Raw genomic sequence first — 13,643 nt, 5'->3', positions numbered from 1 at the left:
TTATATATTTCCACAAATAAAAAATAATGGTCTTCATGAATATTGTTTTAATGTTTAGTTTTTTTTCAATTTTTCTATTCAATTCCATGTCACGGTTTGGAAAATAATAATAAAAGATCTTGTACCTTCATTGAAATTGCATAAACCAATTAAATTGCATAAACCAATTGCAAAGTTGGAGCTTTGCATTGACCAAAACAAAGAAAATGTTGGAGCTTTGCTAGCTTTTATTTCCTTTTTAAAATTAATAATACTTTACTTGAGGCAAGTAAAGTAGCATATTGATGTTTATTCATTAAGAAACAATTTATTTTAATTTTTATATGTACACCTTTTTATTTTAATTTGTAAAATTTTGTAGCATATAAATTGGAATAATTTAAAAAATATAGAAATTAGAGTAAATCAGTTGTATGTGAATTAAAAGAATAATTTTTAGATGCAATGAATAGATTTAGAATAAAATATGTAACTAAACCTATAAGAGGTAATGAAGATAGAATTATGATTTTCGAGGAAGGAAGATGAAGTTGAAGAAAAAGGGTAATGAAAATAATAATAAAATGGGGAAGAAAGGATTGGAAGTGGAAAATCACAGACAGCACACCAACGTTGATGAAAAAAAGTGAAAAGAAAAGTCAATAAGATCACGGGTTCACACATGCGTGTCCGCTAGAAAAGCCTCAGACTCATACCTCTCTTTCTCTTTCTATGTCTTGAAACCGAAGTGCCTCAAAGTTAGCTCCTTTTCCACTCTGAATCACTCTATTTATATTGGGTCTTTCCTCCAGCTCCTTCTTAATTTTTGGTATTGAATTGAGTTGAGAAGAGGTCATAGAAACAAGACATGTCTACTGTTGAGTCAGGTGACCACAACAACATCAAAGGGGTACCAACTCATGGTGGACGCTACATTCAGTACAATATCTATGGGAACCTCTTCGAAGTTTCCAGAAAGTATGTCCCTCCTATTCGGCCTGTGGGTAGAGGTGCTTATGGTATTGTTTGGTAAGTCAAAAACTCCTTTTTTTTTTTCTGGGAGGTATTTCCTTTTGCTGAATTTATTACATTTGTTTTGTTGTTTGTTACCTTTTGTGTAAAGGGGTTTTCTTGCTTTGAGCTATGATGCTGTACTTTCATATTCTGGTCTTGGATTGGCTGACTTTAGGAGGAAGGACTAGTTTTTGTTACTGATCAAACCCCTTTTGTTAAGAATTAAGTAATTAACTTTTTTTGCTTTAGAATTTTGTCATTCTTTAATTGTGTTTGGTCTGGTTGTTGAGTGAATGAAGATTGAATTGGTTATTTTAGTTTGATGCTGAGGGAGACCGGTTTTGCGCTCAAATTGTTGCATTTTTCTTAGTTGTTTTATTTACCATTTTGCCTTGTCTTGATGGGATTCAGGAGCTGAATTGTGTGTTACTCCTTCTCAGACACTGTTTTTGTAGATTTTAAAATGTTTTCCAAGTGCGTAGACTTTCATATATCATCCGATTTTGTTTCTGTTGTTTAATTCGTTGTATTGATACTATGATTTGCTGGAGTCAAGGTGGAAAGTGAGATAGGATCATTCCTTCGCTATCTCTTGGTGCTCATGTCATACTGAAGCTGCTAATGTCATAGTTCTTGGTATTCAGTTACATGGAGTACAATGTATATGTTGTGGATTGTTTATTAAATTTGGGATCTGACTAGGAGTTCACTTTCTTGTCCACGTGACATAGATTTTCTGTTATCAAAGATGTGTGAAGAACACTAACAATATTTTTGTTTCATTCAGTGCTGCTGTAAATGCGGAGACAGGCGAGGAAGTTGCCATTAAGAAAGTTGGCAATGCATTTGACAACAGAATAGATGCCAAGAGGACCTTACGAGAAATTAAACTTCTTCGGCACATGGATCATGCAAACGTAACTTTGATGCTTTTTTACTTGCAGTCGTCTACAGCTTGTTTTCTTCCATGTTATCGTTTAGTTAATTATTTACTTCCGTGTGAGACTGTGAATTTTATTTGGCCTATTATTACTTTCTTTCTTCAGTTTATTCTTTGTTTCTTCCCTAATTTTCTGTTGTTTCGGTGTAAGCTTTGATCTGTAGCGTTTAATGTTGCATATTGAACAAGAAGGAGTGCAGCATCCTGTAATGTGATGCACTTATGCTTTTTCTATGGGTTTTTCTTATACATAATATTTTCACCTTATGCTTAGATTTGTGATCTGTTGGCCGAACATTTAACAAACTAACCAACCTAGTTAGTGCTATCTATCTATCTATCTTCATATTATTAGCAAATATTTATCGCAAGGATACTTTTGAGTTGGACTTTCTTGACATCATTGCTATAATTTTATTCAAATGCTTTTTGTATTCTTGTATGCAGATTGTGATTAGCTTTAATATGAAGGGTTTCATTTATTGAAGTCAGTTTATAGTAAAATCTTTTTATCTTAGTTGTTGAAAAGTGTAGTTCTCTAGCTATACTTGTCTTTGATTCATGAAAGGTGTTTGGTTGGGTTTTCCTCATTGAGTTTTGACTCTATGATTTTCAGTAGCATTCAACTTGCTAACTGCTTATCAATTATATTTCCAATGCAGATTATGTCCATTAGAGATATTATACGACCTCCACAGAAGGAAAACTTCAATGATGTATACCTTGTTTCAGAGTTAATGGACACAGATCTCCATCAAATAATACGTTCCAATCAACCACTAACTGATGACCATTGTCGGGTTAGCACTTTAATTAGTTTGAATATGACTTTCAATCTATGTACTTTGAAGACTTTATAGCAAACAGCTTTATTAATACACTCTCCTTTGGTTGTATAGTTACACAAACTGGAGATAAAGCCCAAAATAAAGTGCTTAGTAGATATTCTGAAGATAAATGTTTGTGGTGTTGAGTATGCTGTATTGCACATTTGTCAAGTGGTTTCATATTTGTTTAATAGGCCCGAGTTTTAGATTTTCCTGTCAACTAAATTAGTGTTTTGTTTGCAGTTCAATGTTTAGAGCTGTGACGGCTACAATAGTGTAGTTGCATTGTTCTCACTTTCTGCAATGTTTTACTTCCATTATCAAGTCAATGGCGTAAATTAATTTCTTTTAGTATGCTTTAAACTTGAGCCAACTAATGAGTTTGCAAGAGACCGGACATGAATTTGTGCCTCTACAATGATACATATCTTCTTATGGTCAGGATTGAACAATAACATTTTGTATGGATAATACCTTACCTGATTACTTTCTTTTACTTTGCATATAAACATTATATAGTTGCCACTCTCTAAAGTGTAGACCTATTATTAACTTTTATTGGAGGTATTCTTTTGCTGAAAAATTTCCCCCATTCTTCTACCTTTTTCTTTTGGTGTTGATTTGTGACTTCATCACATTGTTATTAATAAACTCAATCATTAGAAAGATTATGCTTTGGTTTTCATCTGTATTAATATTTGTGGACAAAACTTTGTTCTCCAGTTATGTGAAGAATGTAATATAAATCTGAGCTGAATGTGTATAATGTTCTTCACTTCCTCTCAACAGACTAGAGAAAATATTTTAATACGAATTTGCTTAACAATTTACATTGATATATGCTGAATTACCTTGGATTTTTCTTAGTTATTTTAATCTTCTTGCTTTTGAATTAAATTGGTTAATGCCATTCGTTGTTTTATGTATCAAATCAATAGGTAAAATGTAATTATACTTATGAACATCCTGAAGAGCCTGGAACCTTGGAAGACTGAATGAAGCTCAGTCTGTGTACTAGGTGGTGTTGGTCTCCTATTTCGCTTGTGGGGTCCACATCATCTATTACACTGCTTGGACTTAGTGTGGTCTTTAAGGCTTTCTGGCAATGTAGCTTAGCTTTTATATTTTCTTACAGTAACTCAAGATCTTTCTTTTTTCCCCAGTATTTTCTGTATCAATTGCTCCGAGGACTCAAATATGTACATTCAGCAAATGTTTTGCACCGTGACCTAAAGCCTAGCAATTTGCTATTGAATGCCAATTGTGACCTTAAGATTGCCGACTTCGGCCTTGCTAGAACTACATCCGAAACTGATTTTATGACAGAGTATGTAGTGACCAGATGGTACCGAGCTCCCGAATTGCTTCTTAATTGTTCAGAATACACTGCAGCCATTGATATATGGTCTGTTGGTTGCATACTTGGAGAAATCATAACAAGACAACCACTCTTTCCTGGCAAAGATTATGTTCATCAGCTGAGACTGGTCACAGAGGTATTAGTTTGATATCATACTTCTGATTGCTAGCATAAATCTATTGAGACTGGTTATGTTCTTATTTATTTGTATTTCTTTTGTCTCTTCTAGATCATCTACTTGTAAATTCGAGTTCCAACTTCTACAGCTTTATGCAATAGTAAATTTTGGGTGTCAAGCTTTTTTGAAATGCTGTTGGTACTTTGCTTATTTTGAACCTTTGGTTTATTTCCATCAAATTGACCTCTTTGACTATTTGGGGAAAATTCAAGGAAAAAACAGGCGAGTTTTTGAAGGGTTGAATATTTTAATGGTGTCTGCCAAAGGATTCATGTCTGGTGGCATAAGAATTTTATTTTGAAATAAAATAATATGAAAAGAAAAACTGTGCATCACTCATGTCACTTATTCCCAAATAATATTGCTTAGTGGTTTTACTGGTAGAGTAGACCATATAATATTGTTATTGGTAAACATCAAAGAATTGTACTCTCTATGACTACTTTTGTACCCTTGGTGTCCTTTTGCCTTTTTGAGAACCTAAGGAAATCATATATGTAAGAAATGATAATTGATTAAAATGCTTGTATAGTCATTGACTCATTCTGTTCTAGCTCATCAATAGATTCAGATTACGGTTTCCTGTAGAATGTAAATTTCCATTCTTTGATGCTCTTTAGATTTCTTGCTTAACATTTCAATGACAATTCTCATTTCTTTCGACAAGTTGATTGGTTCACCCGATGATGCAAGTCTTGGATTTCTACGAAGTGATAATGCTCGCAGATATGTAAGACAGCTTCCCCAGTATCCAAAGCAAAACTTTTCTGCTAGATTTCCCAACATGTCTCCTGGTGCGGTTGATTTGCTAGAGAAGATGCTTATCTTTGATCCTAACAGGCGTATTACAGGTATTCGGCATGCAAAACTTTTTCCCCAGTTTTATGAATATCTATGACTTTTATTGTTCCTGGAGCAGTATATGATTTGGAATGATATGGGGGAAGATGTGAAAGACCAAGTTATGACAACTTTAGCACCAACAAATGCCACAAGAAAAAATAAACGGGAAAAATAATTAACATCTGAGGTTACGAATTAAAAATCTGTTACAATTTTTTCCAATTTTGTTTCGAAGGGCACCCTTGTAAGTCTGTGTATTTGCTGGTCTACAAATCATTTCTTAGTTTAGAACAACCAGATCAATGACAAGTTTGTTTTTGGTTTTAGTGTCCTATACTTATTTTTTGTTAAAATTTGTATGTTTATCTTGAACCTGTTACTATTGGTCGTGTGTAAAAAACCTGTTACAATATCTAGCTTTTGTGGTGTGGTTCTCCCAATGTTCTTATCATAACATTAGTGTAAAACCAACTTGTTTTGTGAAGTAATTTATACTTTATTTTTTTCTCATGTTTCTTAACAACATACATACCAGAAATGATGATAATGATGATGTGGCAGTACTGTGATTTCTTATTAGATGTCTTTGTACAAATATTTTACAATGAGAGTGATTATATCTATAAATAATGAGATTCTCTTTTGTCTATATTTTTATTAATTGTATCCCATTCTTAATTATTTTCAGTTGATGAGGCACTGAGCCACCCATACATGGCACCTCTCCACGACATCAATGAGGAACCTGTTTGCACTAGACCTTTCAGTTTTGACTTTGAGCAACCGTCATTCACTGAAGAAGACATCAAGGAACTCATCTGGAGAGAATCTGTGAAGTTCAATCCTCTTCCACCAGTCTACTGAGATTTTTGTATTTGTGTTGTATATGCTTAGTGAAATACCCGATAACTAATATACGTTATGACACTACTTTGGCAAGTTGCAGAGCACCACAGAACATGAAACATATTGGACATATCTGAGATTGTTGTGAGGTTTCTTCGTTTGAGTCTCATCTCAGATTCCTAGATAATCATATTGTTGTGATGTACCGAGGAAAGGATCAGAAGATGTGCAGTTTTACTCAGTTTTCAGCTGAATATCCTTAAGCTCCAACTCCTTGTTGTACTTCTATCCTTCATTTGACTCGAGGACCCTGCACTGAACTCATCTTGCCAGTTTTTCTATCCTTTACAGCCATAAAAATACACAACTTTTCATTTGTGGGGACAGACATTATCCCATATTCCCATTGTATGACATAAAATGTAATGGTTTGTTAGTATTCCAAATTATTCAAAAAAATTCTTAAGTCATACGTGTGCAGTGGTCCTTTTAACATAACTTAACAGTCAATTTGATTCACGTAACAACATAATATGCCTAAAACCATTTCATAAACTTGTAGCAAAACGAAAATTGTTTCATTTCCATAATTTTGAAAGAAAATTGATTGTTCTACATGAGTAACGATTTATGGATTGTGGATAAGATGATGAAGACTAGCCTTGAATAAATAACTATATCAAACATTGTAACACAAGTGTAGTCATTCATGTTTAATTCGGCAATTCACATGCATATGCTTTGATGTTCTCCTGCCCTTAATCAGGTAAAGAATTGCATGGCTTAGGAGTCACCCCAATTGTGATCCCTTCAATATCAGTACATGTCCATGACTGCCATGTTAATGGTCACATTGGCAATGCAGATTCCAGTAAAAGGGTCATTGGAGATACCTTCCAACCTAGCAGCCATGGTGACATTGTCAGCCACCATATCTCTGTAGTTGATGCCTTTGATCTCAGGCAAGGCTTTAGGATCATAGTGGCTATCAGCATGGGAACCATAGGTACCAGTCCTCCAAAAAAACCAATTTCATGGTGTGCATGGTCATTCCCTTTACATATATGTCCTTCACATACCCTCCTCTCCCTACTGCTTGCAGTCTTGATTCTGTGGATGGCTGTGATGTCCTCAGCTCTGACATCTTGGATTCCACCTCAGATCTCACTTCCTAAGGCAATTGCTGCACTTTCTGGGGAAATGCATGCTAGCCTTCTCACCACCAATTGCTTTGTGGGCCATCCAAACTTTATGCCTCATCCTACCCACTTTTCACTGCCACAAAGTCATCTCCAGAAACTATGTAATAGTCCTCAATTTTTATATTTGTGCATGAGTCTAAGGCCAAAATAAGAAGTGAAACAAAGAAGTTGAAGTTGTACACAAGACTTTTTCTTAACCACATTATCAAAGTAAGAAATATATAAATTGTTGAGTTGGTTATTGATGATAATTTGTTTATAATCTACAAGTACTCTTAAAACTACTGAAATTCTATTCTCCTTTTTCGTCTAATTAATTATTGCATTTCCATGTTCAAGAGTATTTTGTTAAAAAGATAATTAGTGTGATTGAAAAATTTATAGGGGCAATAATGTAAAAAGGAGGAAGGAAAAATTTCCAAAAAATCTAGTAAGAAGAGAGATAGTAATTTTGAATTCTCACTATTATACAAAATATATTTTAAGGAGAGTTGTTTTCTTTCTTGTTAGAATACATTGCTTTTCCCACTGTAAGTAAATGTTTGGCTTAAATTCTAAAACTTGATTGATACCATAAAAAATTTAAAAATTCTTTTTTGATAAAATGAGTTGTAATATTATACTAATATTGGGAGAAAAATATAATTTTGAATTTAAATTTAAAACTAGCATATCAATATAAATTAAAATAAAATTATTAAATATAAACTAATTTTAAAACTAAAATAATTAGTTACTATATTAAATAAAATAGAAATTTGATAAATTAAAAAAGTATTAATATTTAAAGTAACTTATACTATTAATAAAAATTTATAAAATAATTTTTAAATTGATGTAATCATTAATTATTTTATATTTTAAATTAATCTCTATTAATCTTAGAGATTAATTTAAAATATAAAATATTAATAACTAAAAATTTGGTAACAACATTAACTTATAAATTATTTTAAATTTTTTTGTTAATAATAAAAATTATTTTAAATATTAATAATTTTTTTTTTAATTTTTATAATAATATTTAATTTAATCAATTTGATTGTTATTTAATGTGTTGTTTTCAATGAGAGATCTCATTTCTTCTCACATAAATTAATGTTTTGACATTTTTCATTTCATTTTATCTTTTTTAATGATGCAACAGTTCCTATTATTTTCAACCTATTTTTATTTATAAATTTTACTTAAATTTAAAATTAGCCAAATAACAGATAGAGAAAAAACAGGGTAATTTTAACATACATTTGAAATATAAAATATAATTAAAATGTATAAATGATAATAAATTAAAATTAACAGGACATATAAAAATAAGATTAAAGTTTAAGGTAACATATATTATCGCAAGTGAAATATAAAGCAAGAACATGAATAAGGTTTAAAAAATTAATTATAATCATACAATAATATATATAAATCACCAAATTAATTTGATTTTGTTTTTACAGTTTTACTTTGTGTGTTCTCTATATATACATTATAGTGTCCAAATCATGAGCTGCTGCATACCTGGGTTTATGCCATGATGGTGAGGCCTTTCACAATAATATCACTGTATAGTGTTGCAGAATTTGTTATTGCAACTATTTTACTATGTCAGATAAATATTTATTAATAAACTTAAATTTATAATAAATAAATATTTTAACATTTTTTTAAATAAATGTGTTAGAAAATATAGTATTTACTCATTCTATTGGTAACCATATTTAGAGGGAAAAGATTACCTGCTATAGATTCCATGATGGAGAATTGAGGAGCGTTAGATTGGAGATTTGAATATTATCGGAGAACATTAATTCAATCAGTTACGGGCGAGTGGAGTTTAATGTTTTCGTATGATTTCTTTTTTAAAAAGTTAATTTTCTGCTATTGTTAGCAAACAAAAATCATTGATTTATGTTTACAAATCAACAAAATATTAAAACATTTATTTCAAATTTATCTCCTAATAAATTATTTGAAATATTTAAAAAATAGGCTAAATATTTTTAATTGTCTATTAAAAAATACCAATGATTAGAACTATTAAAATATTTTCATCTTAATCTTTAATTATACCTTAACATATCATATCTAACATAAATTTCTGAAAATTCGGCATCCTAAAAATGAAAATTAAAATGAAACTAAATTTTAAAATATGATGGTCATCCATTAAGAAAAACATAAAAATCCATTTAATAGATATAGGTGCAATTGTATATTTTGTAGAAACATTAACTTTATCTGAATAAAAAGTTACTAGAAATTTTTGTTACATTGCGAAGATAGTAGATAGTGTTAATGTCAGTGCATAGAAAACATATACACGAATTATAACATATACACGTGGTGTTTGTGGATAAAAAAATCAAATAACATAAACACGAATTAAAACATAAACCCGAAGCGAAGCAAAGAATATCATTATAAATATAGAGTTTAAAAATATCATTACACATTACATTCTTTGAGGTCTAGGTTTCCTCCAGTATTTAGTGATAATGGGTTGGATTGTATCTATAGCCAACATGTAGGTAGGGTGGTTAATATGATGCACATGGCTATTGAAAAAGAGGAAAATCTACTAGTTAGAGGAAAGCCTTGTCATATCTATAGCCAACATGCAGGTCATACCGAAGGTGGTTAATATGATGCACATGGCTATTGACAAGAGCCATGAGGAAAATCTACTGGTTAGAGGAAAGCCACTCAGAAGCAAGAGACAGACACTTACAGATGAAAAAAAGCATACAGTGTTTAATATAAGAAATATAACATATTCATCTGGATAAATTGCAGCTAAAATAGATTGACCTGCCCATTGCAGGTTTTCCCCCTCTGCTGGTCTAACACCACCGGGTGGATGCATAGCATTTCTATAGCTGATGAATATTGCAATTAAGCTAGCAACCAAACTCAGCTGTCTTCTCATATTGTTCTCCATTGTATTTTTTTCTTAAAAAGATTTATAATCTGAAAAATACACTCTATAAATCATATAGAAATTAAAAAAATAAATGAACAAATTACTTATTCTACTAAAATCTGAGTTGGTGTGGTGAGAGGATTATAAATTTTCCTTTTTTGCATCAAACTCTGGTTAATAAAAGCATAAAAGCATAAAAGCAGACATGCATATGAAGAAGTTGAATAAATTACTGTATTGCTTGGTGCGAAGAAATAAAATCTTGGGGATGGTGCAGAAAAAGTAAAGTTGGTTACCACAGATAACTGTTTTTAACACTGCCAATATTTTAATACATTATATATCATTATTTTCCTACTTTATATATCATTATTATTATATTAATGGTCTGTCTATATTATCTGCATAAATATGCTAGCATTGATAGTACGGATTTTTGCCTTCTATCTGTGATTCTCATATATCACTTCTACTGCCAGAGGTTGTTATCTTTGTGCACTCCAAAACAAACCTCACTCTGCTTAATATCTTCTACTCCCTAATATCTCTCACAATCATCTCAAATCAAATCTTAAACAAAACGTGTAACGCCTGAATTAATTACTACTATTATCATATTAGTGAAATAAACACTATTACAAGTAGGGGCCCTTGGTTCAAATAGATTTGGTCCACTGAAAATCTAAACTGATTTCCCTGTGATGGATGGTTATGGAAGCTAGGGTGGGTATGGAATGGTGATTCTGGAGGGTTATGGAAGCTAGGAGGGTGGGTATGGAATGGTGATTCTGGAGGTGGTTAGTATCTGTTTAAGCAATATAGGTGGCTTTGTAATAGCTGCTGCTGGTTTTAGTAAGCTTTATAGCTGTTTCAAAAACAGCTGCCGCGTGGACTGAGGACCCAGAATTATGCAATCATTGGCAGCTGGGTTTTGTTTTTTTGCAGGTAGCTTTAGCTCTCTGTAAGTGCTGGCCTGGTGCTGGTCTCTTTAGGCTTGGATCAAAGCCAAGGGTGGTATCATGCTGCTGTGGTGATTTAACTATGCACCTATAGCAACTTTATGAAGGTCATAAAGTGTACAACTATCACGACCTTAGATGCCTCAAGCTTTGTTTTTGCTCAAATCAGGTTCAAAAGGAAGTATGCAGGTTCGGTGCAGCTATTGGCAACCTCTAAGGGAGTCATATAAGCTCACTATCATGGTTATGTAAGCCAAGAAAAGGGTGAAGTAATGGATATTAATAAAGTGTTTGAAAATGAGGGACATACATGGTGATTAATCATCTCTTATTTAAAACTCAACCATCCACTTCTTTCTCTCTCTCTCTCTCTCCCATCCCTATGTACCTTTCATTCCATATCTCTTTAAGCAACTGACTTTCAGACACAAACAAGTGAGCTAACTTCCCTGTTCCACACCAAGGACCTTTCCTTTCACTTAATCTTCTCCATTCTCTGTTTCAGAGCATTAGCATATGCCTATATGGTTTCAGATTTTGCTATGTGGTTTCAGCAGATACAATTATGCAGCATTGCATACAAGCAGACACACTTACAAGGTATATACAATGCTTCAAATAAGATGTGTTTACCATATCTGACTACAGCTAATCATAAACCCTAAACCACAAAATCAGAAAACATACCTCGCAACAAGCTGGGAACGAGAACGACTGCAGGGAGAACGAATGCGGGAAGAAGAACGAATGCCTAAATCGAGAGTGAGGAGGAAGATTTCGGTGAGAGAAAGAAAAGAGATGGTGAGTGAGGGTTTACGAAGGGAATGATTGCGGTGAGAGTGAGAGCGAGGGTTTACGAAATGGGCTGTGAAGGAAACCGAATGTGGTGAGGGTCTGAGGACCGAATGAGGAACAGAGTTGTGACGGAAAAGGAAGGTTGAGTGAAAGATATTTTGAAGAGTGAAAGATATTTTGAAGACCCTTGACATGTCATCAATCTCAGCCACGTCAAATACCTCCCAGAAAAAAAAAAAGGAGTTTTTGACTTACCAAACAATACCATAAGCACCTCTACCCACAGGCCGAATAGGAGGGACATACTTTCTGGAAACTTCGAAGAGGTTCCCATAGATATTGTACTGAATGTAGCGTCCACCATGAGTTGGTACCCCTTTGATGTTGTTGTGGTCACCTGACTCAACAGTAGACATGTCTTGTTTCTATGACCTCTTCTCAACTCAATTCAATACCAAAAATTAAGAAGGAGCTGGAGGAAAGACCCAATATAAATAGAGTGATTCAGAGTGGAAAAGGAGCTAACTTTGAGGCACTTCGGTTTCAAGACATAGAAAGAGAAAGAGAGGTATGAGTCTGAGGCTTTTCTAGCGGACACGCATGTGTGAACCCGTGATCTTATTGACTTTTCTTTTCACTTTTTTTCATCAACGTTGGTGTGCTGTCTGTGATTTTCCACTTCCAATCCTTTCTTCCCCATTTTATTATTATTTTCATTACCCTTTTTCTTCAACTTCATCTTCCTTCCTCGAAAATCATAATTCTATCTTCATTACCTCTTATAGGTTTAGTTACATATTTTATTCTAAATCTATTCATTGCATCTAAAAATTATTCTTTTAATTCACATACAACTGATTTACTCTAATTTCTATATTTTTTAAATTATTCCAATTTATATGCTACAAAATTTTACAAATTAAAATAAAAAGGTGTACATATAAAAATTAAAATAAATTGTTTCTTAATGAATAAACATCAATATGCTACTTTACTTGCCTCAAGTAAAGTATTATTAATTTTAAAAAGGAAATAAAAGCTAGCAAAGCTCCAACATTTTCTTTGTTTTGGTCAATGCAAAGCTCCAACTTTGCAATTGGTTTATGCAATTTAATTGGTTTATGCAATTTCAATGAAGGTACAAGATCTTTTATTATTATTTTCCAACCCGTGACATGGAATTGAATAGAAAAATTGAAAAAAAACTAAACATTAAAACAATATTCATGAAGACCATTATTTTTTATTTGTGGAAATATATAACAAGCTTGTCATATATTGTCAGTATTTAATTTTTTTTCCTAATGTTCCGAAGTATTTAAAACATTTACGACAAATAAAATATTTCGATTACTCCAATAATGCACAACCAATATTGTCTATATTTCTCACATCAAAATAACCACTTAGTCTGACTAACTACATTGAAACTGAGATTAGATAATTGTACTTTGTTATCCTCCACTGAGGTCACTTTACACAACTTATTCATCACCCCAACACAATAGCAACACAACTCCAAATTTTTAAAATTACTTGATTGTGCAAAAAGTTTGTAGCAGGTCACCACGTATTCGTACATAGATCACCACTTACTGTGACTAACTACATTACCACTGAGATTAGATATCTTTTTTAGTGTTGTCCACTAAGGGTACTTTACAAACACCTCATCTACATTGAGATTTGAATATTACTGGTGATCCCTTCCTTTTTATGTGGTGACCTATGAAGAACATTATGTACTGTCATGTAACCATCCAAGTGAATGTTTGGATGTGGTTTT

General features: G+C 32.5%; 1 protein-coding gene, 1 long non-coding RNA gene and 1 pseudogene across 2 annotated transcripts; 1 reads left to right on the top strand and 2 right to left on the bottom strand.

The window, feature by feature from the left end:
- Positions 1-513: 513 nt before the first annotated feature.
- LOC137819758 (mitogen-activated protein kinase homolog MMK2) lies at positions 514-6,457 on the top strand. The gene is made up of 6 exons (XM_068623739.1): positions 514-1,008; positions 1,781-1,910; positions 2,596-2,733; positions 3,924-4,256; positions 4,966-5,149; positions 5,830-6,457. The coding sequence occupies exons 1-6, from the start codon at positions 848-850 to the stop codon at positions 6,003-6,005; spliced, it is 1,122 nt and encodes a 373-aa protein (XP_068479840.1). The 5' UTR covers positions 514-847; the 3' UTR covers positions 6,006-6,457.
- An 86-nt stretch (positions 6,458-6,543) lies between these two features.
- On the bottom strand, positions 6,544-7,520 carry LOC137819759 (probable polygalacturonase; annotated as a pseudogene).
- A 2,045-nt stretch (positions 7,521-9,565) lies between these two features.
- LOC137819760 (uncharacterized) lies at positions 9,566-12,455 on the bottom strand. The gene is made up of 2 exons (XR_011082387.1): positions 11,750-12,455; positions 9,566-10,150 (listed from the first exon to the last, which is right to left on the bottom strand). It is a non-coding gene; the product is annotated as an uncharacterized lncRNA (long non-coding RNA).
- Between the last annotated feature and the right edge of the window lie 1,188 nt (positions 12,456-13,643).

Source organism: Phaseolus vulgaris, chromosome 10, assembly GCF_000499845.2.
Source record: "Phaseolus vulgaris cultivar G19833 chromosome 10, P. vulgaris v2.0, whole genome shotgun sequence".
Taxonomy (NCBI): Eukaryota; Viridiplantae; Streptophyta; class Magnoliopsida; order Fabales; family Fabaceae; genus Phaseolus; species Phaseolus vulgaris.
This window is presented reverse-complemented; position numbering and strand designations above follow the sequence as displayed.